The sequence below is a fragment of the Solanum verrucosum genome, unplaced genomic scaffold (genome assembly GCF_900185275.1).
Source record: "Solanum verrucosum unplaced genomic scaffold, falcon-dt-bn FXZP01000147.1, whole genome shotgun sequence".
NCBI lineage: Eukaryota > Viridiplantae > Streptophyta > Magnoliopsida > Solanales > Solanaceae > Solanum > Solanum verrucosum.
In genome coordinates this window covers 785656-811521 of record NW_026020343.1, presented here as the reverse complement: position 1 = coordinate 811521, position 25866 = coordinate 785656, and the positions used below count along the sequence as shown (strand labels likewise).

Genomic DNA, 25866 nt, shown 5'->3' with positions numbered 1-25866 from the left:
TGCCATTGTAGGATGTTCAGCCTATCTATTCCACGTTGAAGTCGGAGGAGGCTGACGTTGAAGGGTATTACATCACTGGAAGTGGTAGTGTTCACATATATTCTATCAATGGATTCCCATATGTCCTATCGATGGACATGCATTTATTTTGCCCTAAGATCCTACCAATGGACATACATTCACATCCTATCGATAGATCATTTTATTCGTTCTACCGATGAACATACATTCATATCCTACTGATGGATCATTTTCATTCGTCCTATCGATGGACATATATCCACATCCTACCGATGGATCATTTTTATTCGTCCTACTGATAGACATACATTCATATCCTACCGATGAACATATATTCACATCCTACCGATGGATCATTTTCATTCGTCCTACCAATGGACATACATTCATATCCTACCGATGGATCATTTTCATTCGTCCTACCGATGGACATACATTCATATCCTACCGATGGACATACATTCATATCCTACCGATGGATCATTTTCATTCGTCCTACCGATGGACACACATTCACATCCTACCAATGGATCATTTTCATTCGTCCTACCGATGGACATACATTCAAATCCTTCCGATGGATCATTTTAATTCGTCCTACCAATGGACAAGCATTTATATTCTACCGATGCATCATCTTCACTCGTCCTACTAATGGATCATCTTCATTCGTCCTACCCATGGACATACATTTATATCCTACCGATGGATCATCTTCATTCGTCGTATCGTAAGAGATGCTACCTTTTTCTTTAATTCTGTCTATACTAATGAGTTTTATCTTCTTTTTTTTTTTTTTCAAAACATCCAATAGGATGCATTCTCAATTAAGCCATAGGTGTGGACTACATCAACAAGGACGCAACACAACGTGGAACTTTTTGGAAGCAAGTTGAGGATCGACTTCCACCACATTCCAACCACACTTTTATATGAATGTCATGTGTTCGGCCAAAATCGAGTTTGTCAATTTTCTTTGTCCATGATTTCTTTCATCAATCATGTCCAACGAAAGGGACAGTTGTTGAAATCCAATTTTGGCCTAACATTTTCAAACTTCATAACTTTTAAGTTTTATTTATCCAATAGTTCAAAATATAATTTTATAATTTTAAATAAATTTATCGATATTTATCTTTATTTCTCAAAAAATTCAAGAGTTTTTTATCAGTTAATATTAATTACATTATTTTTTGTCACAATCAATTGAATATGTTGTAAATATCATGTCTTTGATTAATAATTATTTTATGTTAAATTGCATTTTTTACATGCCATTCTTTTTAGGGAAAAAGGACGAATATACCCTCGAACTATCGTAAATAGTATGCAGATACCCTCCGTCATACTTTTGGGACATTGGTGCCCCTGCCATCCAAAAATTATATATGCCCTTCACTCTAACGGAAGACTAAATAAGGACACGTGGCACAATCTTATCCGTCGATCCGATATTTAATAAATGTCTGGTCGATGGATAAGATTATGACACGTGTATGTCCGTTAGTATAAAGGTTATATATGCTCTAGTTTTTTTTACGGCAGGGGCACCAATGTCCCAAAAGTATGAAGGAGGGTATGTGCATACCATTTACGATAGTTCGAGGGTATATTTGTCCTTTTTTCCTTCTTTTTATTCTTTACATTTGTCAATATTCATTTTATTTGTTACTTTTATTAATTCTAGTTTTTTGACACATGCGTTGCGCGTGATTATCAATTCAGAAAATATATGTTATGGTAAATAATATTGATTATTTAAGTGAAGATTTGAATAATAAGCTTAACACAAAATAATATTGTAAATTATTCTATGAATGTTCAATGTGGATCGTCATATATATTTCTTTTTCACGCGAACCTATGAAGATGGTGAATAAATTTTTTTATTAGTTAAATGCAATAATGTATATATTTATGTCAATTTGATGAGGTCCAATCATGTAATTAGTTGTATCTCACAAAATTACCTTATAGATGATATTTGTTGAGTATTTTTCTTCTACTCTAATCAGATGTGCTTTGCACGTGTATTCCACGTTAAATTGTTTAGATGTCGTATGAATATGTGGAGAGAACAACTACATTTTATCTTTTAGAACTATTTTCTCTACATTAATTTGTATTTTATATATAGATAGTTATCTGACTATCCATAGTTAACTCAGAAATGTTTCCTTTTTTTAATCGAAAAAACTAAAAATTAAAATTAAAGAATATATACTATCTGTGAAATCATATATATAATCATTTGTTCATCTTACACCCACAAAGATATAGTTCATATACTTGTAAACTATATTTCAATTTATTCAACCAAGCATGATTTGTCAAAGGAAAAATAACAAAACTATGTTATCACATATATTGCAGCAGTATAATAATATGAAAAATTATTGGTCAAAAAATAATATAAGGAAAGATGAAAGATAGAAATAATTAATGTAATAACAATGAAATTCATAATATTATAACTGAGAGTGTAAAAGAGTTTGAATACCGTTTGCAGTAATTAGTAATAATTCAGAGAATTTATAATGTTATAACTAAAGAATTAATGTGCAGTAGCTGAATTTCGAATAAATTTTATACTTACATAAATAAATAGGACTTCTAATTAATGTTACTATTTTTTTTTATAGTTACTGGATTTTAATTTAGTGTAGGGACCAAATGTAAACGTCTATTCCATATTACTGAATATAAAAATTATTTTGTAAATGATAAATTTTAAATGATTCATGTATATTCACATATTTTTACATTTGTTGTGAGTTTTTTTTTTCAAAAAAAACAAACTTTTGAAGTTAGAAGATCTTGTTAACTTAATAATACATTCGCGACATATATAATACTTTAATTTAAATACAAATAACTTCCCAAATATAAATATATATTTTTAGTAATGAGAATATTTATCTAATAAAAATTAGCTATTAAATAAATTATAAAAATTAAACTAATACAAACATCAACTGATATTATGACAAGTCATATGAACTTTTCTTCGTCTAAAATACTAAAATATTAAGAAATAGTATATAAGTAAAACAAAAGGGCAACGTTTATATAGTAATAGCTATTTTGAAGCAAACATCATGACAATCTAAATCACATAAGTAGCATTGATAAATAAAGTTATTCTTTTGTCTTGAGCATAAAAAAACAAATCATGAAAATTATCTAAAGTTTTGAAAAAGATATTCAAAAGCATATATCTACATCACAAGAGAAATTGTTAATAAAAATAAATTAATTTAGACTATATCATGCTAACTTCACATATTGAAACATTACATACTGTTGTATATATTAAGAAAAAAATAATTATTATATCATTAAAATTGTTTTCCTCAAGTACTCAAGGTTATGGAATATAACCTCTTAGGATAGAACGATTTCCTTCATCTGAATAGTGGTACATCATATTCCGCTAAGCTTCAAATTCACGCAACAATAATAAAACACAAAAAATTTAAAATGCAAGAAGAAGAAGAGTAGAAGATTAAAAAAAATTGTGGTTGAAAAATGAGAGGAAGTTCCTCTATTTATAGTCAACAAATGGTGGTATGAAAAAGTGTTTTTTGTGTCTTATCTGAAAATTCATGACCTTTCCGAAAAGTCACAACTATTTGGAATGTCACAACTCATCGAAAAATCACAACCCTTTGAAAAAAGTCCCAACTTATTGAAAAAGTCACAACTATTTTGAAAGTCACAACTCATCGAAAAATCACAACCCTTTGGAATAAGTTAGAACTTATTGAAAAAGTCACAACTCATTGAAAAAGTCAAAACCTAAGTTAGGAATATTATAATAATTTAACATTCAAGTTAGGAGTTCATGCTTTTAAGGTAATATAGATATAGATATAGATTCATTTTTTGTGTTTTTAGCGCTGTCTAGAAATATATTTAAATACATACAAGATTGCATTGTAACACCCCGACTATTCGAAACGTCTAAATTAACTCTAAGAATGATGTGGTATGTCATATTTTAAGTGTTCAAGGGTTGTATCTCAAGTTTTGAAGTTAGGTAAGTTGCAAAATAAAAGTTGGCGAAAGTTATCGTAAGTTCCTTTTTAAAAATTTCTCTAAAATTTGGGTCAAATGTCTCGGAGGTTTTATCCCAATCTATAAAGATTTATGGGGCCCACAACCTGTTGAATCAAAGGTCTACGAGTCTAGTTTTCAATGCATCAAACCGTTGTTCATATGACTTAAGAATAGAGAGATATTCGCGTTTTCGCGAGACTGCAAAAGTAGGCACGTGAGGTGGGTCCCCTAGGTCGGTCGATGCTTATAAGATAGCATCTTCTTCATTTTTCTTCATTCCAACTCGTAAGAAACCCATGAAAATCAGAAAATAACTCCTCAAATCATCCTTGTGTGTTCATGATCTCTTCTTGGCTCCTTATTGAACATTTCCCTACGTCGTGAGCTCGTTGTTTCGGTATAATTTTCATGGTGAATTGAGCGGTGTAGCTCCGTGGAGGTTGTGGCAGCAAGGTTTATTTTTTAGTGGATTGATTTTATTCAAGTGTTCGGGGCGTGTAAAGAAAGGTATGAATCACCTTTTATCAGTTTACAGATACCTTAGGTCTTGGATAGTAATTTACGATAGGAATCCGTATCGATTGTCGAATTGTCGTAATAATTTTTATCCTTAATTAATGATTGATTTTACCTTTTTTATTTAGTTTTGTAGTGGTGCGGACAGAGATATTTTTAGCATAAATTATAAAAAAAATGGTATTTTAAGGCTATTCCCTTCGTTCGGCATGTTTCCTTAGAGCTTGGGAATGATATAATAGGGTAGTTAATGTTGGTGAACTTGTAGATGTAATTGTGAGTGGTTGGTTGATTGAGTGGTTATAAAACATCATTATAGGGACTCATAATCTGTTAAGAACGACCCTAAGTTAGGAACGACTTGGAAAATATATATATATATTGTTTATAGCTAAATTGCTCGCCTTTAGCTTATTCAATTGTTTGTAGTCACCCTTGGGGCTATTGTGGTTAGCTGTTGAGCGATGAACTGCCTATGAGGGCTATGATGTTGTGTAATAGGACTATGTTATTGCCTGAGAGGGCTATGTGTTTCCCATGGGGCTATATTGATGCAAAAGAGTGTTATGTGTTGCCTACGGGGATATTTTGACGCTAAAAAGGGCTATGTGTTGCCTACAGGGCTATGTTGATGCAAAAAAGGGCTATGTGCAACCCACAGAGCTATGATGTTGCCTAAGAGGGCTATGCACTGCCTACGGGGCAATATCGTTGCCAAAAAAGGGCTATGTGACTCTTACAAAGACAAGAGGCTACTGATAGGGTTATGTAGATTGATTTGGCACCTTCTGGGCTTATGGGGGCCTAGGTAGGTGGTATGTTGTTTGTACCTACCGAGCTTATGGGGGCTTGGTTAGGTTGTTGTTTGATCATTTTTGTATTTTTTGAGATTCAGTAGTCGGTTAGCATGTTTATCTAAATTTTGATTTCCTTACCTGATTGTTTTTGGTATATTATGATACTTGTTTATTTAGTCTATAGTTGTTCATACTCTGTACATTGTTTTGTACTGACACCCCGTTGCCTGGGGGAGCTGCATTCATGTATGTAGGTCCCGATTGACGACCCAGTATACCTCCTCAGAGGCAGGATTGACTTCTATCTGGTTGGCTAGCCCCTTTCCTCCGGAGTTGCCAGAGTTGGGAGGTTTGTTAGCTTTTGTTGTATATATTTTAATGGGTAGGCTGGGACCCTGTCCCGCCAATCTTTACTAATTTTAGAGGCTTGTAGACTAGTGTGTAGGGTGTATAGCTACGTTATGGCAATACTACCTTAGTTTGTTGGTTTGCTGAAGCTTGTGAGTTGTTTGATGTATTGTCTTGATATATACCTGCTTTCAGTTTTGGTATAGATATCTTGGTGGTCTCGACAGCCCAATCAGGACTTTTGTGCTAGTTGGCTATTTATATATAAGATCTCCTAGGAGTAGCTGTTTCTTTTATAGATCAGTTGACAGGGGCCTTGCCGGCCGAGGGCATAGTTTTAAGCCGAGATATAGTTGTTTGTTTTCTTGATTGCATGTGGCAGCCATGCGCTAGTAGCAAATGGTTCAGCAGGGTCGGCTCGGGCCTGAGTTTTGGCATTAAGAGCTAGTTGCACCCCTCGATTTTGGGGCGTGACAAACTTGATATCATAGTAACGTCATATCCTAGGGAGTCTGGAAGCCGTGTCTAGTAGAGTTGTGTTTATAAATATGTTGTGTACCACTTTCGATAACCAAGAAGCTACCGGGCATATTAGAATGACTATCCTTCTTTTGCTCACCTTGTGCTATAGAACGGTGTCTTAAAGGTTGAGGTTTCTTGCTTATAATTGATACTTGTATGCAGATAGAGATGGCTGACACCAGATAGCCACAGCTAGCCAGGGACTAGATACAGTTGCAGGCGAGGGTACCAACAACGTACCATAGTTGGAGGTAGCCTATTGTGAGATCCAGGGGGAGACATCTTCTCAGCCCCATATAGTTTCTCCACCGCTTCAGGAGCCTCTGAGGGCTACAGGACTTCCAGCTCCACCAGCAGTACCACCTTTAGTTTCTCCTATTCTATCTGATCAGGATTTCAAGAGTGCAGTATGTATGTTAGCACAATTACTAGCTGCACAGTGCCAACCAGTTGCGCCAGATGTTTCCGGACCTTCTAAAGGGCCCGAAAGTTTTAGAGCTCATGAATTTCTTGCCTTGAATCCTCCACAGTTTACAGGGACAGATCGCAGAGAGGACCCTCATCACTTTGTTGATCAACTTCATAGGATCTTTAGAGTCATGCATGCCTCATCGACTAGGTTAGTTGAGTTAGCTGCATTTTGATTGCGCGATGTTGCAGTATTGTGGTGCGAGAGTTGGGAGAGATCTAGGGGAAAAATGTATCTCTACCCACTTGGGATAGCTTTACAAAAGCTTTCATAGATCACTATCTGCCTCGAAAGATTAGGGATGGCCGGGTAGACCAGTTTCTGAACCTCCGATAGGGCAACATGGGTTGGGAGGGCTTGACTCAGAATATTGACGCTTGTTCTACCGCCGCACTAAATGATAATATGAATATCTCACGAATTCTGGTCTTTGCACAAGGCATAGAGGATCACCGACATCTACAATATATGAGTGAGAGTGTCGAGAGAGACAGAAGAGGGCTAGGCCCGCTGGTTCACCGGGAGATTTTTAGGGTGGTCCTAGACCTCGATATTCTAGTAGGCCACCTAGACCTCCACCACAACAGTTCCAGGGTAGTAGATATGGTCGTCAGGGATAGTTAGGCCCAAGTTAGGGTTCACGAGCATTAGGCTCTCAGCAGAAGAGGGGTTCAGGCTAGGCTAGGCTAGGACAGCACCACCGCGTTGCGCTACTTGAGGTAGGATGCATTTTGGGAGGTGCAGGCAGGGTTCCACGAGTTGTTATTCTTGTGGACAACAGGGGCATGGGTGGAAGAACTGCCCGACCATAGGTCTGGGTGGTATAGGTCAGTCGACCGGGTCAGTAGTAGGTTCATCCTCATTAGCACAGTCCTAGACTTCAGCAGGTAGAGGCGGAGGCAGAGAGGGAGCATCTAGTTCTTGTGGTTGCCAGAATCGTACATATTCACTAGCCGGCCGACAGATCTTAGAGTCATCACTAGATGTTGTGACAGGTGCATTAATTGTTTGCTCTTATTGTGTTTATGCTTTGATAGATCCTGGATCTACTCTATCTTATGTTACCCCATTTATTGCGGGGAAGTTATGTATAGTAGCACAGTCATTAGATCGATCCTTTATTGTATCTACACCAGTTGGTGAGTCTATTATTGCCAGGAGAGTCTATCGAGGTTGCACGGTAGAAATTATCGACCGTCAGACCTCTGTAGACCTAGTAGAGTTAGAGATGGTCGATTTCGACTTCATTATGGGTATGGACTGGTTAATGGCTTATTATGCTAATGTTGAGTATTGGACAAAGATTGTTAGATTCCACTTTCCAGTAGAGGCAGTTCTGGAATGGAAAAGGCTACAGAGCAATGCCGAAAGGTAGGTTTATTTCCTATCTTAAGGCGACGAGGATGATTACTAAGGGTTGTATTTATCATCTTGTTCGCGTTCATGATATAGATGTGATGAGTCCACAAATTGGACTCATTTAGGGCTATATTTTGATAGAATTAGTGTCCTCAAATGAATATTTTATCTCAATATCTGATGAAAACCCTTAAGTTTCAGGTATTTGGAGTTTGAGTGAAAGCATGGATAATACTTAGCAAAAAAGGAACAAAGGCAGCTAAAAGAATGAAGAAATGCAGATCTGAGAATCGTCAAACCCATTCGGCGAGTCGCCAAAAGGTCTTTTTCTCGCCTTTTGTTCTAGTGTGCTGAGCCCTGAAAGAAAGAATTAAATCAGCGGTGAAAAGAAGCAGTCGGCGTGTGGCCGAGCAGTTCCGCGAAGCAATACTATGTCGCCCAATGGTCCAAAACACGATGATGCTGAAGGATAGAGCAAGACGGCGATGAAACCTACCAAAGGGAGGATCGCCGAGTTGATCGGTGATCTTGACTAACGATGCTGAATGATCCGCTACATCACAGATTTTTGAAAACTATAAATACTCATTGAGAGTTGTAGCTTAACATCAGATTTTTAATATAGAAATTTTTAACATATAATTTTGAGTTCTAAGTTTGGAGAGGGTTTTGAAGAACTTGAAGATTCAAAGGGTTTCAACTCCACGAATTTGGACTTGGGTCTTCTGGATTCTTCACTCTTTGCTTGTTTTGAGACTTAAATCTTCATATCCATTAGAATTCAAACTCATATTGGTATAAATTTCTATCTCTTTTACATGTCTAGCTAAAACCCCAATTCTTGGGGTGTGATTTTGTGAATATGGGTTAGATTATCTGTTGGGTCTTTCTTGTTGATGGTTTATTTGTTGTATAAATTTGATTTAGTTTAGTAGTTGTGGTGGAACTTAATGAAATTGTAGTTGCAAATACGATTTCACCTTTGTGTTTTTGGCTTGCTCGAGAGAGATGTCGTAAACCTAAGGCTACTAAATTGATGGCCGATGGGATTGGGTCGCATGAGGTTCAGCTCGAGAGAGTGAACCCTAGTCCTTCTCCCACACACTCAGATCGAGAGAGTGAGTGGGCTAAGGTGGAGGCTGTTCTTCATGTGGCAACTCGGTGTTCGAGAGAAAACGAGTTGATTCGGGGTAAGTTGCTTGAGAGATAATTTATCCCACTATAGTCTAGCCTAGTCATAAATATTCAACGGATTTAATATCAATAGCTTGTACCCAGTAGTTTAGTCCATCCCATATTCCTATCACATCCCAAGAATCCCATCTTCTTGATTAGTACTCTTTGCATTTTTGCTTTTTTTGTTTACTTGTGACAAACCCCCATTGTTAATTGACACTCGTGTGTCACCCCTTAGATTTAACATGTTTATATTCGATAATGTTTTTAGCTATGACTAATTGGAAGTTAATTTTATTTTTCTATTAATTCTCAAGCCCACATCCTTAGGACTCAACACCAACCCTTGATTGGGTTACTTTACTATTGTACGATCGTACACATTTGCATTGGAAGTTGTGTCTTGATTACGCAAACATCAAAATGGCGCCGCTATCGGGGAGTGGTGTTATTTGAGAATTCTTAAATTAGTAGAATTTTTGTTCTTGATAGTTGTAGTTCTACTCACTTAACTTTCAGTTTTTCTTTGAGTGTTTGTGTGTCACAACAGGACATATGAGTGCAAACGAGGAAAATAGCTGCCAACATCCAGCGAATGGTGCTCTCTATCGAGACGACATTGATGATGTTAATAGTGTTTATAACCCTGCCGACGTGGGTGAGATGGGTGCAATTTACATGCCACAAGCTGACGGAAATGCAATGTTTGAAGTTACTAGCGCGATACTCCAGCTCATACATTCAAGAGGTTTATATGGAGAGTTAGAGCATGAAGATTCGCACGAACATATACGAAGTTTTGTGGAAGTGTGCACCCCTTTATCGTTCAAGAATCTATCGCAAGAATCCATACGACTTTGCTTATTTCCATTATCATTGACCGAAGGAGCTACTAAATGGTTGGTCGAGCTTCCAAACAACTCCATCAAGTCATGGGAGGAGTTGGTTATGGCCTTTCATGAAAGATTCTTTCCTCCATCAAGAATGATAAAATTGAGGGACGATATCCAGAATTTTAAGTAAAAGGAAGGCGAACCAATTCATGAATCATGGACAAGGTTCAAGAGATTTTTGTGAAAGTCCCCAACGCATGGACTGCCAAGTGAATTATTGCTCCAATACTTTTACCGTAGTCTGGACTCGGTTAATAAAGGGATAGTTGATCAATTGGTGCAAGGAGGAATAATGTTACAATCATTTGAAGTAGCCTCATTTCTCCTAGATGGTATGACTAAAGTAAACCAGGTATGGTACACCAAAGATGATCAAGTTTCACCATTGTGCTTCAGATTAATGTAAAAACAACTTGATAAAGAGAAGGAGAGGAACGAAAACATCAAAAAGATGTTGTCTCAAATGAAAATTCTACAAGAACACATGAAGGGGACATATGGAGTATTTCGAATTGAAAGGGGTTCTTCTTCCGATTACTCAAGATCGGGGGAGAATCAAGGTTGGAACTCCAAAATATATGAGAAGGCTTTCCACCCACGCTATCAACAGCGGGGCAGAAATCAAGGTTGGAACTATTACATGGGTGAAGAACCAAGGAGATATTGGCAAGATTGGGCTGATCAAGATGATCATGAGGAGGAACATACTCGCTTGAGTGAAAGCTCGAAATCTAAAGAGAATGTAAGTAGTCATCGGGTAAATGATTTATTGTCACACATATTTGATACAGTTGAGGGCTCTGATGATTTGCTAAAAGGGATGAAATATGACTTTTCATCATCAAACAGTAAAGTGAATTCTCAAGATGATGTCATCAAAATGCTGGAAGGTCAATTGAGTCCATCATCTGCTCAATTAACGTCCAAAACACTGATGGAAGATAATGAAAGAGGGCTGGCTGTAGTTACCCGTAGCGGAAATGTGGCAATAGGAAATGTGATAGAAGATGAGGATCCTCAAAATCATGAAGAAAGCCATGGTATGGAAGAACAATAATTACCTATTCAACAAAACCTTGCCAAACAACCACAGGAGGAAGTGGAGCAACATGTTCAAGTTCCAAAAGTTATGCTCCCTTTACCCAAAATACCTCCACCATTTCCCCAACGCTTGAAAAAGAAGAATGAAGATGAGAAGTTCAAAAAATTCTTGTCAGTGTTCAAGAAATTATCAATTAACCTTTCTCTGGTGGAAGTTGTTGGAAATGCCGGGATACGCCAAATTCATGAAAGAATTAGTTACAAAGAAAAGGAACTTGGACTACGAAACTATTGAAGTGCCCTATAGTTGCAGCGCAATTATGACAAAAGAGTTAATCACTAAAAGAGAAGATCCTGGGGCATTCACCATCCCATGCACCATTGGCATGCTCCAATTAGCTAAAGCTTTGTGCGATTTAGGAGCAAGCATCAACTTGATCCCCTATGCAATATACAAGCAACTTGGTTTGGGTGAACCAAAGACAACCACAATGAAACTCCTTATGGAGGATCGATCAATCAAGCACCCAGTGGGGATACTCTATGACATCTTGGTAAAAGTAGATCGGTTCATCTTTTCGGCTGACTTTGTGATTTTAGATTGTGAGATCGATGCTGAAATCCCCATTATTTTGGGAAGGCCATTCTTAGCAACCGGGAGGGCATTGATGGATGTTGAAAGCAGGAAATTGAAGTTTCGGGTGAACGATGATGATGTAACCTTCAATATTTTCAAATCCATGAAACAACCAAGCGATATCCATGTGGTGTCTACTGAGGATGTTATAGATGAGGCAGAGGAAAGTGTGAGCCATTTGATGCGAAAGAATGAACTCCTTGAATCTATGATTGCTAATTATGATGAATCTGAAGTTCAAGGCTATAATGAAGTGGTAGCTACCTTATCGGGATGAGGAGTATATTCAAGGAATCCAATCAAGTTAGATATCGACCTAAAAAATAGAGAAGTCCTTCTGCAAAGCCATCAACTGAGGAACCGCCAAATCTAGAGTTAAAAGCACTACCCTCTCATCTCAAATATGCGTTCTTGGGAGCCAATAATACTTTACCAGTTATTATCGCAGACTTGCTTGAAAGTCAGATGAAATTGCTCATTGAAGTACTACGAAAGCATATAAAAGCTATAGGATGGACCATAGCTGATATAGTGGGCATTCCTCCTGGTATTTGTACTCACAAGATTCGGCTTGATAATGAATGTAAACCTAGTGTGGAACATCAACGGAGATTGAACCCACAAATGCAAGAGGTGGTGAAAAAGGAGATCATCAAGTAGTTAGACGCGGGGGTAATCTACCCGATTACATATAGTAAATGGGTAAGCCCGGTGTAATGTTTACCGAAAAAGGGAGGTATCATTGTAGTCCCAAATGCAAAGGGGGAACTCGTGCTGACTAGACCAGTTACTGGGTGGAGAGTATGCATGGACTATTTAAAACTTAATTCATGGACCGAAAAAGACCACTTTCTAATGCCTTTCATGGACCAGATGCTTGACCGGTTATCGGAAAGGGGGTGGTATTGTTTTTTAGATGGGTACTCCAGTTACAATGAAATCTCTATTGCGCCTGAAGACCAAGAAAAAACCATTTTTACTTGCCCTTATGGAACATTTGCATTCAAAAGGTTGCCATTCGGGTCATGTAATGCCCCAACGACATTTCAGCATTGCATGTTATCTATTTTTGCGGATATGGTCGAAGAATCTATGGAGGTATTCATGGACGACTTCTCAGTCGTAGGGGATAAATTTGAAGAATGTTTGACACACTTAGGGAAAGTGCTCCAAAGATGCGTGGAACTGAATCTGGTTCTGAATTGAGAGAAATGTCACTTTATGGTGGAGGAAGGTACTGTTCTTGGGCACAAGGTATCGCAAAAGCGACTGGAAGTTGACAAGGCAAAAATTGAGGTAATTGAGAAACTACCCCTGCTGATTTCAGTGAAGGGTGTTCGTAGTTTCTTGGGGCATGCAGGGCTCTACCGAAGGTTCTTTAAAGACTTCTCAAAGATTACACACCCACTATGCAAACTCTTGGAGAAGGAAGCGAAGTTCTATTTTGGTGACGCCTGTATGGCTGCATTTCAGTGTATGAAAGAGAAACTAGTATCCACCCCGATTATCATCAGCCCTAATTGGTCCGAATCTTTTGAAGTAATGTGTAATGCTAGTGGTATGGCATTGGGGGTAGTGTTGGGGAAAAAGCGCAACAAACTATTTCATCCAATTTATTATGCAAGCAAGACTCTAAATAGTGCCCAGTGAAATTATACAGTCACTAAACAAGAATTGCTTGCGGTAGTCTATGCATTTGAAAAGTTTCGGGCATACCTGCTAGGTACCAAAGTAATTGTACATATTGATCATGCTGCACTCTGTTACTTGATGGCAAAGAAAGATGCAAAACCAAGATTGATAAGGTGGGTGCTACTATTACAAGAATTTGATTTTGAGGTAAAAGATCGTAAATGCTGCAAAAATCAAGTGGTTGATCACTTATCGAGGTTGGAAGGAAAGGAAGATGTTGAGCATGAGGTCGACATAGATGACTCCTTCCCCAATGAACAGGTGTTTGCAATATCTCTCAAACACACACCATTGTATGTAGATTTTGCAAAGTACATTGTGAGTGGACTGATGCCGGATGAGTTGACCATTTACCAGCAAAAGAGGTTCATGTTCGATGTTAAATAATACTTTTGGGATGAACCGTACCTGTTTCGAGAGTGTGCTGACCATGTCATTAGAAGGTGTGTTCTTGAAAAAGAAGTGGTAGAAATTCTCAATGCTTGTCATGCATCTCCAGTGGGAGGTCACCATAGTGATATCCACGCCGCCGCTAAAGTTCTCCAAAGTGGATATTACTGGATGTCCCTCTATAAGGATGCACATGAATTTGCAAAGAAATGCTCTCAATGTCAACAACAAGGTGGAGTGTCTAGAAGACATGAACTACCTCTCACTCCTATTTTAGAGGTCAAGCTATTCGATGTTTGGGGGATCGATTTCATGGGCCCATTTGTGAGCTCATTTGGAAATAAATATATCTTGGTGGCTGTAGATTATGTTTCCAAATGGGTGGAAGTCATTGCACTTCCAAACAACGAAGGAAAAAGTGTTGTCCAATTCTTGAAACGTTACTTCTTTGCAAGATTTGGCACTCCTAGGGAAATTATTAGTGATGGGGGATCCCACTTTTACAATAAGTGGTTTTCAATGGCACTGAGAAAATATGGGGTGAAACACAAGGTAGCAACCCCATATCATCCCCAAACAAATGGCCAAGTCAAGGTATCAAATTGGGAGATCAAAAGCATCTTGACAAAGACAGTGAATGCCAATAGAACTAATTGGTCTAGGAAGCTCGATGATGCACTATGGGCATATCGAACCGCTTACAAAACACGTATTGGTATGTCCCCATATCAATTGGTTTTTGGTAAGGCTTGTCATTTGCCTATCGAGTTGGAACACAAAGCATTGTGGGCATTGAAAGCTTTAAATTTGAACTGGTAAAAAACTTCAAGGGGAAAGGTAGAGCAGTTGAACAAACTGGATGAATTTAGACTCAAATCTTATGAAAGTTCAGCCATTTACAAAGAGAACATGAAGAAATGGCATGATTCTCGAATACTCAAGCGGGACTTCAAGGTAGGGGAGTGGGTGTTGGTATACAACTCTTGACATAGACTCTTTCCCAAAAAGCTCAAATCCAAATGGTCTGGACCTTTTAGAGTAACACGAGTGTTCACCAATGGTGCCATAGAAGTTGAAGATCAAGAGGGACCTCCATTTAAAGTGAACGGTCAACGTTTGAAATTATATTTTGGGGAATGTCAAGAGATTTCTTTGGTCGAGGTGGTGTATCTGGAAGATGCTTGAAGGCACTTTCGCGTCGTGCCACGACATTAACTAAGGCGTTGTTTGGAAGGCAACCAAAAACCCTTTATTGCTCTATGTTGCTTTAATAAAATAATGGTGTGTTGATTGTGCAGATAGAAGTGTAAAAAGAGATTAAAAAGGGAACATTGGCGAGCAACAGGTCCAATCAACGAATCGCTGAACGGTTTGGCGACCCCAAACTAAACCACCGTTAGACTCAAGACCAACTTACATTAGAGTTTGTAAAACTCGGCGAGCACAAAAAATTCTTGGTGAATCGTCGACTATATCGACGATCCCGGCAGAGACCGCCGTTTGGACTCCCTAATTAACTGGGGGATTCTGTAAAAATCGGTGAAGAATGTGATTGTTCGGCGTGACACTGAATGGTTCGGCGCTCACGACTAATGTCGCCGAGTGGTCAAGAACTGGAAGTTTTTCAAGCCAAAGGTTTAAAAGTTTCAATTTCCTACGCTTTCCCTCATTTTCAAACTTTACATACTCACACCTAGTTTTACTTTCAATATCGTTGCTTCTCTATTGTATTTTGGTTGTTGAATTGTGCTCGGATCTGGATTGCATTATCGCCTAGCATCTTAGTAGCATCTTAATCGGCATCTAAGGTTGGTGTCCAAGTCCTAAGTTCCTTTTATTAAAGGTTGTGCTCAAATGCAATGACACTACTTTGATAATGTGTGTTGGTCCTCTCTGAGAAGATTATAATTTTTTTTTGCTTGCTTTGATTCGATAGTATTGACCATACTGAGTTAAATAGTTGATCCCTGAAAATTGTGCCCTATAGTGGATGAAAAATCATCGGTTATGCATAAGTGTCGCTGGGTCTTAACCTAATTTGACTATTGTATATTTTGATTTTACTTTCGGGGGTTGCAGGGTTGAATTCGAGAAGATGGGTTGAAAATAGGTACATTGAGCCATTTGGCGAGCTAGGTTGAGCTCGTCAAACCACTCCGCGATTTGCCTAACGTCCCCATCTCACCTTTAATTGAATGATAAATATGTTGTTGATTCTGTAACTTTCGGCGAGAAGCCTGATGTCGTCGAACGCACTCGGCGTCTCATCGAGAGACCTCTTGTTCACCCTTTGTCTGCACCTTTGTATCCTCTGTGCACTGCACTTGGTGAATTGCCTAAGCGGTTGCGTGTTTCGCCAACTGGTTCAGTGGAGTTTTTCTGCAGCTAAACTTCTATGTTTTTGTTAATATATTTTCTAAGTCTTTCCCGAAGTTTTGCAGATATAGCTAAACCAAAATTAGCTGGAAGAAATAGGCCACCCGACAGATAAGAGCAAAAAATTTCAGGAAAGGTACAATGGAAGCGAATCCTCCCAAGACAGGAAGAGAGGGAAAAAAGCCTAGTTCCATCAAAAGATCTATCCCCCGAGATCCCACAGTCCCTTCATGGACTCGTGGATTATGCACAACTATACGTTTCTTCTTGGCGGCTCATGACTTGGACAATTTCAGTACGCCAGTTGCCGCTGAACCTTCTGAAGTAGCTCTGGGGACTATTATTCAAGCCCAGACTAACACATCAGGCACTTGTGCCCAGACAGATGGAGCGACTGTGTAGACATGATTTTTCTCTACCTCCTTCTCTGTCTTTGTTTATTCTAAATTCTGGATATTATGTTAACTGCATTTGAGGACAAATACTTTTTAATTGTGGTGGGGTGAGGCTCACCTTTTGTGTGCTATTTGCAACTCGTGTTTTTGTGTATATATTTGGGCTTTGTGCTTAAATTGTGTTTACACTGCTTTCTACGGATGTTTGAGCTTGTGGTTCCTTTTATTTTAAATTGCAAAATGATTTTGACCCGTTCAAAATTCTTTTTCCACCTCTCGTGTGTTGAATATGGCTATTCTTTTGCAAAAAATTGAGTCTCGGTTCTGATCAATACAGATGACTTGAATAGTGCTCTCAATTGAACGAACATAAATGCACGGCTACAATGAGGCCAAATGAAGTTGCATAGATAATATGTGAACTCTTTGCATCTCGTTATGACTAGCCTAGTATCAAATTGAGTCTCTTGTGATGATCATTGCACACTAGCAAAAGTGTGTAGTCTTGTTTGACTTATAGTGTCAATGCCTAGTGTGATGAGCTTACCTCTGAACTATGCATGATGGATCCTAGAATTTTCCCCGTTGGTCCGGTCAACTAAGTGATGTTATCTCTTGATATGATCTTAGGCAACTTCTAAGAGTGTGAACCAATTTGATATATACCTCTTTTGTGACCTACCTTGTGAGTGTGTGAACCGCTTTTGAAAACCCCTTGAGCTTTCCCTTTCTTTGGAAGAAACTTGATGAAAAAAATGACCTTTCTTTATCCATCACCCATAATCCTCATGAAGTTGTGGTTAGTTGAATAGCCAACTTAGGCCAAAAGCCTAAGTTAGGGGTGTGGTGAAAAGATAAGGGCAAGTTAAGAAGTGCAATGCAAGTCTCTTTTAACCCATGGTGTTGAGAAAAATAGAACCCCTCAATATATTTATATATAAAAAAAATTTAAAAAAAATAAGAAAATAAAAGTTGTGGAATAAAGTTGAAAACTACAAAAGGAATGGGTTCCCAAACAATCCATGGGAAGAGAATAATAGGATGACTTATGAGAACTAATGAAAATGATGAAAGAAAAGGAAAGAAAGTGTTGAGAGTACCACATTTCATGAGGATGAAAGTCATTGAGCCTAAATGACCATACCTTTGCATTCTGCCCCATTACAAGCCTTGAAATACCTTTGTGATTATGAGTGAGCTGAAGCAAGTGTTCATTGAAAAATACGGGCAAACCTATGGGTGAAATTATGCATTGTGTTCATCTTTGTGAGTGTGAGTGTTGCATCTGATTCCGAAGCTTTAAGATGTGAAGCATTGTGTGAATATGGAATCATTCTTTGTGTGAGGGCATTTGAACACTATAGTTGAGCTTGAACTTGCATTTGAAGCAAGTATTGTGAGCATGAGATTCTTTGATATTGGTGAGTCACAACTTGAATATTTGAGTGCACATTTGATCTTTGCATAAGTAAATTGAGTCTTGTTGTATGCATTCATGATCGAGTCTTATGTAGCATTGTTCGAGACACCTTTTTTGAACGGCTGAACTTGAGTTTGCTTGAGGACAAGCAAAAGTTTAAGTTGGGGTGTTGATGAGTCCATGAATTGGACTCATTTAGGGCTATATTTTGATAGAATTAGTGTCCTCAAATGCATATTTTATCTCAATATCTATGAAAACCCTTAAATTACAGGTATTAGGAGTTTGAGGGAAAGCATGGACACTACTTAGCAAAAGAGGAACAAAGGCAGCTGAAAGAACGAAGAAATAAAGATCTGAGAATCGCCGAACCATTTGGCGAGTCGCCAAAAGGTCTTATCCTCGCCTTTTGTTCCAGTGTGCTGAGCCCTGAAAGAAAGGATCAAATCGATGGTAAAAAGAAGCAGTCGGCGTGTCGCCGAGCAGTTCCGCAAAGCAGTACTATGTCGCCCAATGATCCAAAACACGACGATGCTGAAGGATAGAGAAAGACGGCGATGAAACCTACCAAAGGGCGGATTCCCGAGTTGATCGGTGATCTCGACTAACGATTCCGAATGATCCGCTACAGCACAGATTTTTGAAAACTACAAATACTCGTTGAGAGTTGTAGCTTAACATCAGATTTTAATATAGAAATTTTTAACATAGAATTTTGAGTTCTAAGTTTGGATAGGGTTTTGAAGAACTTGAAGATTCAATGGGTTTCAACTCCAAGAATTTGGACTTGGGTCTTGTGAATTCTTCACTCTTTGCTTGTTTTGAGACTTAAATCTTCATACACATTTGAATGCAAACTCATATTGGTATAAATTTCTATCTCTTTTACATGTCTAGCTAAAACCCCAATTCTTGGGGTGTGATTTTGTGAATATGGGTTAGATTATCTATTGGGTCTTACTTGTTGATGGTTTATTTGTTGTGTAAATGTGATTTCGTTTTGTAGTTATGGTTGAACTTAATGAAATTGTAGTTGCAAATACGATTTCACCTTTGTGTTTTTAGTTGCTCGAGAGAGAGGTCGTAAACCTAAGACTACTAAATTGATGGCCGGTGGGATTGGGTCGACATGAGGTTCAGCTCGAGATAGTGAACCCTAGTCCTTCTCCCACACACTCAGCTCAAGAGAGTGAGTGGGCTAAGGAGGAGGTTGTTCTTCATGCGGTAACTCGGTGTTCGAGAGTAACTGAGTTGATTCGAGGTAAGTTGCTCGAGAGAGAATTTACCCCTACTATAGTCTAGCCTAGTCACAAATATTCAACGAATTTATTATCAAAAGCATGTACCCAATAGTTTAGTCTATCCCGTATTCCTATCACATCCCAAGAATCCCCTCTCACTGATTAGTACTCTTTGCATTTTTGCTGTTTTTGTTTACTTGTGACAAACACACATTGTTAATTGACACTCTTGTGTCCCCCTTAGATTTAACATGTTTATATTCGATAATGTTTTTATCTATGACTAATTAGAACTTAATTTTATTTTTCTATTAATTCTCAAGTCCACTCCCTTTGGACTCAACTCCAACCCTTGGTTGGGTTACTTTACTATTGTACAATCGTACACACTTGCATAGGAAGTTGTGTCTTGATTATGCAAACATCAAGATGCAGAACCACCGACTCTTGAGTCTATTCTGGGAATTAATGAGTTTCTAGATGTATTTCCAGACGAGCTTCCTGGTATCCCTCTAGAATGGGAAATTGATTTTGCTATCGATATTCTACCAGGTACACAACCCATATCTATCCCTCCTTATAGAATGGCTTCTGCTGAGCTAAAGGAGTTGAATGATCAACTGCAAGACTTGCTAGATAAAGGCTTTATTAGGCTAGTGCTTCACCATGGGGTGCGCCAGTGTTATTCATAAGGAAGAAAGATGGCTCACTAAGAATGTGTATAGATTACCGATAACTGAATAAGGCGACTATAAAGAATAAGTATCCCCTTCCACGGATCGATGACTTGTTTGATCAATTACAAGGTGCTAGGTTCTTCTCAAAGATTGATTTAAGATCAGGGTACCACCATTTATGAGTTCAGGAGAAATATGTTCTAAAGATAGCTTTTAGAACCAGATATGGACACTTTGAGTTCTTGGTAATGTCTTTTGGATTAACTAATTCGCCAGCAGTGTTCATAGACCAAATGAATAGTATATTCAGGCCGTATCTAGACTTGTTTGTGATTGTATTTATGGATGATATTTTAGTGTGTTCACATTCAAAAGTTGAGCATGCAAATCATTTGCGAGCAGTCCTTCAGGTTTCGAGACCGAGAACTTTATGCAAAGTTTTATAAGTGTGAGTTCTGGTTGGACTTTGTAGCTTTCTTAGGCCATATTGTATCAGATGCAGGCATTGCGGTTGATACACAAAAGATTGAGGCCGTAAAGACATGGCCCAGACCCATGACTACGACTGAGGTTCGTAGTTTCTTAGGGTTAGCTGGGTACTACAAAAGGTTTGTAGATGGGTTTTCTTCACTTTCAGCACCATTAACGAAGCTGACTTAAAAAGCAGCTAAGCTCTAGTGGACTAAGGCTTGCAAGCATAGTTTCCAAGAACCAAAGGACATGTTGACATCAGCACCAGTTCTGGCATTGCCAGAGGGTGCAGAGGGCTATGCAGTGTACTGCGATGCTTTTGGTGTTGGGTTGGGATGTGTTATAATGCAACATGGTAAGGATATCGCATATGCTTCAAGGCAGCTAAGGAAGCATCAGAAGAAGTATTTGACCCACGATTTAGAGTTGTGCATGCATTAAAGATCTGGAGACACTATTTGTTTAGCGTTCAGGTTGACATCTTCATAGATCATAAGAGCCTTCAATATATCTTTAGACAGAAGGAGTTAAATCTGTGACAACGTCGGTGTCTTGATTTACTTAAAGATTACGACATGGATATTTTATATCATCCAGGAAAGGTGAATGTGGTAGCCGATGCCCTCAGTCAAAGATCTATGGGTAGTTTATCCTATTTAGGTGTTGAGAAGAGTGAGCTAGCACGAGAGCTTCATCAGTTAGCTATCTTAGGAGTCAGATTGTTAGAGGCAGACGATAGTGGGGTCACAATTCAGGACATCTCTAGTTGTGGAGGTAAAAACACAACAATAGGAGGATCCTAGGTTAGACCAGCTCAGAGCCAAGGCTCAAGATCAGCAGTCTTTAGCATTTGATATAGCAGGAGATGGAGTCCTCAGATATAGCGGTCGATTGAGTGATTCGGATGTTGCAGGGCTTCAACATCAAATTATGGAAGAGGCACATCATTCCCGTTATTCTATTCACCCTGGTTCGATGAAGATGTACCATGATATTAAGGAGATCTATTGGTAGCACGGGATGAAGAAGGACGTTGCTGAGTTTGTGACATAGTGCCCTAACTGCCAACAAGTGAAGGTTGAGCACCAAAAGCCCGCTGGGCTAGTCCAGGAAATAGCCATTCCTTTGTGGAAGTGGGAAGCAATTAATATGGACTTTATTACAGGGTTACCTCGATCGCATAGTAAGTTTGACTCTATTTGGGTAATTGTTGACAGACTAGCAAAATCAGCCACTTCTTACCAGTCAAGACTATTTTCATAGCCGAAGACTATGTAGGGCTCTATATTAGAGAGATTGTTAGGATACACGGTGTCCCAATATCTATTATCTCTGATAGAGAAGCACAATTTACCGCCAACTTCTGGAAGTCCTTCCAGAAAGGACTGGGGACACAGGTTAATCTTAGTACAACCTTTCACCCTCAGACAGAAGGCCAGGCTGAGCGCACAATTTTGACACTCGAGGATATGTTATGGGCGTGCGCGCTAGACTTCAATGGAAGTTGGGATGACCACTTACCTCTTATTGAGTTTGCATACAATAATAGTTATCATTCAAGTATCAGGATGGCACCTTATAAGGCTTTTTATGGGCAAAAATGTAGGTCCCCCATCGGATGGTTCGAGGTAGGTGAGTCAGGGTTGATTGGACCAGACTTAGTACAATAGACAGTGGAGCAAGTTAAGCTCATCCGAGAGAGGTTGCTAACAGCTCAAAGTCGACAGAAGTCATACTAAGATGTGCGACGAAGGGACTTAGAGTTTTGTGTCGATGACTGGGTATTCTTAAAAGTCTCGCCTATGAAGGGTGTTATGAGATTTGGCAAGAAAGGCAAGCTTAGTCAAAGATTTATTGGGCCATACCAAATCCTTCGGAAAGTAGGACAAGTGGCTTATGAGTTTGAATTGCCTTCGGGGCTAGAATATGTTCATCCAGTTTTCCATGTATCGATGCTACGGAAGTGCGTAAGAGACCCTTCTCGGGTTGTGCCGATTGAGGATGTTCATATCACAAAGGAGTTGTCCTACGAGGAAACTCCAATTGCCATATTAGATCGACAGGTTTGTAAATTGAGGAAAAAGAGGTGGCTTCGGTTAAAGTATTGTGGAGAAACAAGAATAGAGAAGAGGTGACCTGGGAAGCTGAGGATGGCATGAAGTCCAAATATCCTCACTTGTTTCATACCCCAGCGTGGTGGCATATCAGTTTATATTAGTGCAGTGAGGTTAGATACCAATATGATTTTTTTATATTGTTGCTTATTCTTATTATTGTTGTTGTCGTTGTATATTTGCTCGCACTGTTATTGTGGAGCTATAGTGCTTTGTTATTTATGTCATCCTGTGAGACGCCTACGTTAGAAGTTCTGCGTTTCAGGTTCCTAGATAGTCACATTTACAAAGGATACTCTGCCTAAATTTTGGCAACTTCTAACAACTTAATCGTGTGACTCAAATTTTTCATTCGAGGACAAATGTTTCCAAGGGGGGAAGAATGTAACACCCTAACTTTTTGAAACGTCTAAATTAACTCATACCTTCGTGGAAAGACAATGAGGGTGAGTACTAAATTAAGAATGATGTAGTATGTCATATTTTAAGTGTTCAAGGGTTGTATCTCAAGTTTTGAAGTTAGGTAAGTTGTGAAATAAATGTTGGCAAAAGTTATCGTAAGTTCCTTTTTAAAGATTTCTCTGAAATTTGGGTCAAATGTCTCGAAGGTTTTCTCCCAATATATAAAGAGTTATGGGGCCCACGACCTATCGAATCGAAGATCTACGAGTCTAGTTTCCAACGCATCAAACCGTTGTTCATACGACTTCAAAATAGAGAGATATTCACATTTTTGCGAGACTGCGCAAGCAGGCACGTGAGGTGGGTCCCCTAGGTCGGTGGAAGCTTATAAGATAGCATCTTCTTCATTTTTCTTCATTCCAACTCGTAAAAAACCCACGAAAATAAAAAAATTACTCCTCAAATCATCTTTCTGTGTTCATGATCTCTTCTTTGCTTCTTATCGAAAATTTCCCTATGTCGCGAGCTCATCATTTTGGTATAATTTTTAGGGTGAATTGAGCGGTGTAGCTCCATAGAGGTTGTGGCAATAGTTTTTTTTTAGTGGATTGATTTTATTCAAGTGTTCTGGGTGTGTAAACAAAGGTATGAATCACATTTTATCAGTTTACGGATACCTTAGGTCTTACATAGTAACTTACGATAGGAATCCGTATCGATTGTCGAATTGTCGTAGTAATTTTTATCCTTAATTAATGATTGATTTTACCTTTTTTCTTTAGTGTTGTAGTGGTGCGGACAGAGGTATTTTTAGTATAAATTATAAAAGAAGAGGTATTTTAAGGCTATTCCCTTCATTCGGCATGTTTCCTTAGAGCTTGAGAGTGATATAATAGGGTAGTTAATGTTGGTTATCTTGTAGATGTAATTGTGAGTGGTTGGGTGATTGAGTGATTATAAACCCTCATTATAGGGACTCATAATCTGTTAAGAACAACCCTAAGTTAGGAACGACTTGGAGACTATATATATATATATATATATATATATATATATTGTTTATAGATAAATTGCTCGTCTTTAGCTTATTCAATTGTTTGTTGTCGCCCTTGGAGCTATTGTGGTTAGTTGTTGAGCTATGAACTGCCTATGGGGCATATGATGTTGTCGATAGGACTATGCTATTGCCTAAGAGGGCTATGAGTTTCCCATGGGGCTATATTGATGCCAAAGAGTGTTATGTGTTGCCTACGGGGATATTTTGACGCCAAAGAGAGTTATGTGTTGCCTACAAGGCTATGTTGATGCAAAAGAGGGGTATGTGTAACCCACAGAGTTATGATGTTGCCTAAGAGGGCTATGCACTACCTACGGGGTTATATTGTTGCTAAAAAAGGGCTATGTGACTTCTTACAAAGACAAGGGGTTACCGATAGGGTTATGTAGATTGATTTGGCACCTTTTGGGCTTATGGGGACCTAGGTAGGTGGTATGTTGTTTGTACCTACCTAGCTTATGGGGGTTTGGTTAGGTTGTTGTTTGATCATTTTTGTATTTTTTTTAGATTCAGTAGTCAGTTAGCATGCTTATCTAAATTTCGATTTCCTTCCCTGATTGCTTTTGGTATATTATGATACTTGCTCATTTAGTCTATAGCCGTTCATACTCTATACATTATTTTCTACTGATGCCCCATTGCCTGGGGGAGCTGCATTCATGTATGCAGGTCCCGACAGACGACCCAATAGACCTCCTCAGAAGTAGGATTGACTTCTCCTTTCCTCCGAAGCTGCCAGAGTTGGGAGGTTTGTTAGCTTTTGTTGTATCTATTTTTATGGGTAGGCTGGGGCCCTGTCCCGCCAATCTTTACTACTCTTAGAAGCTTGCAGACTAGTCTGTGGGGTGTATAGCTAGGTTATGGCCATACTGGCCTAGTTTGTTGGTTTGTTGAAGCTTGTGAGCTGTTTGATGTATTGTCTTGAAATATACCTGCTTTCAGTTTTGGTATAGATATCATGGTGGCCTCGACGGCCCAATCAGAACTTTTGTGCTAGTTGGCTATTTATTTATATGATCTCCTGGGAGTAGCTGTTTCTTTTATAGATTAGTTGGCAGGGGCCTTGCCGGTCGAGGGCTTAGTTTTAAGCTGAAATATACTTGTTTGTTTTTTTGATTGCGTGGACTACCATGCGCTAGTAGCAAATGGTTCAGCAGGGTCGGCTCGGGCCTAAGTTTTGGCATTAGGAGCCAGTTGCGCCCCTCGAGTTTGGGGCGTGACATGCATACACAGATATTTTATTAATCGGTGGTTTTAGCCCACGATTTTAAGATAGTAGTATTGTACTAAGGCGGTTTTTCAATTTATAATTTAAAGAATTTCTTGGTCATTAAATTAGTGGTGGTGGATAAAATTTTAAATAAGGGATTTAATTTCAGATATTTTAGAGTTTAAGAAATTGTTTTACTCCCTCCGTCTCATTTTATATGTCATCTCTCTCTATAAATAGTTGGATCACAATGCTTGTCATTTTATAAAATTTATTCATAAATTACCATATTTTGCCTATTATATCCTTGATATAATAGTTAATTAATCTTGTCATATATTAATAAAGTTGACTTAAGAAAACATTAAACAAGGGTAGAAGGGTAAAGTTAGATCATCTCTTAATGCAAATGCAAAATAAAAAGGTGACATATAAAATGGAATAGAGGCAGTATTTTTTATTATTTTTTCGGTGTCTCCATTTGTTCCCCTCCTTTTCCAGCAGTCAACAACCATCAGAAACAACCAAAATACCTCATTGTTGGATCATCCCTTTTTACTCCTCGACGCCAAAGAAAACAAAA

At 38.5% G+C, this 25866-nt stretch overlaps 2 protein-coding genes across 2 annotated transcripts in view; both read left to right on the top strand.

Moving 5' to 3' along the window:
- Nucleotides 1-25866, top strand: part of LOC125837352 (uncharacterized) — a 293499-nt gene that overhangs the window by 175874 nt on the left and 91759 nt on the right. The window lies entirely within an intron of this gene.
- On the top strand, nt 11426-12498 carry LOC125837437 (uncharacterized). Its single transcript, XM_049516558.1, has 2 exons — nt 11426-12094; nt 12166-12498. Exons 1-2 carry the CDS (start codon nt 11426-11428, stop codon nt 12496-12498), a joined length of 1002 nt encoding a protein of 333 aa, XP_049372515.1.

Coding starts and splice junctions, on each gene's coding strand:
- LOC125837437 (XM_049516558.1), top strand. CDS start 11,426: ATGCCGGGATACGCCAAATTCATGAAAGAATTAGTTACAAAGAAAAGG. Junction 12,095..12,165: donor TTCAAGGCTATAATGAAGTG/GTAGCTACCTTA, acceptor CCTAAAAAATAG/AGAAGTCCTTCTGCAAAGCC.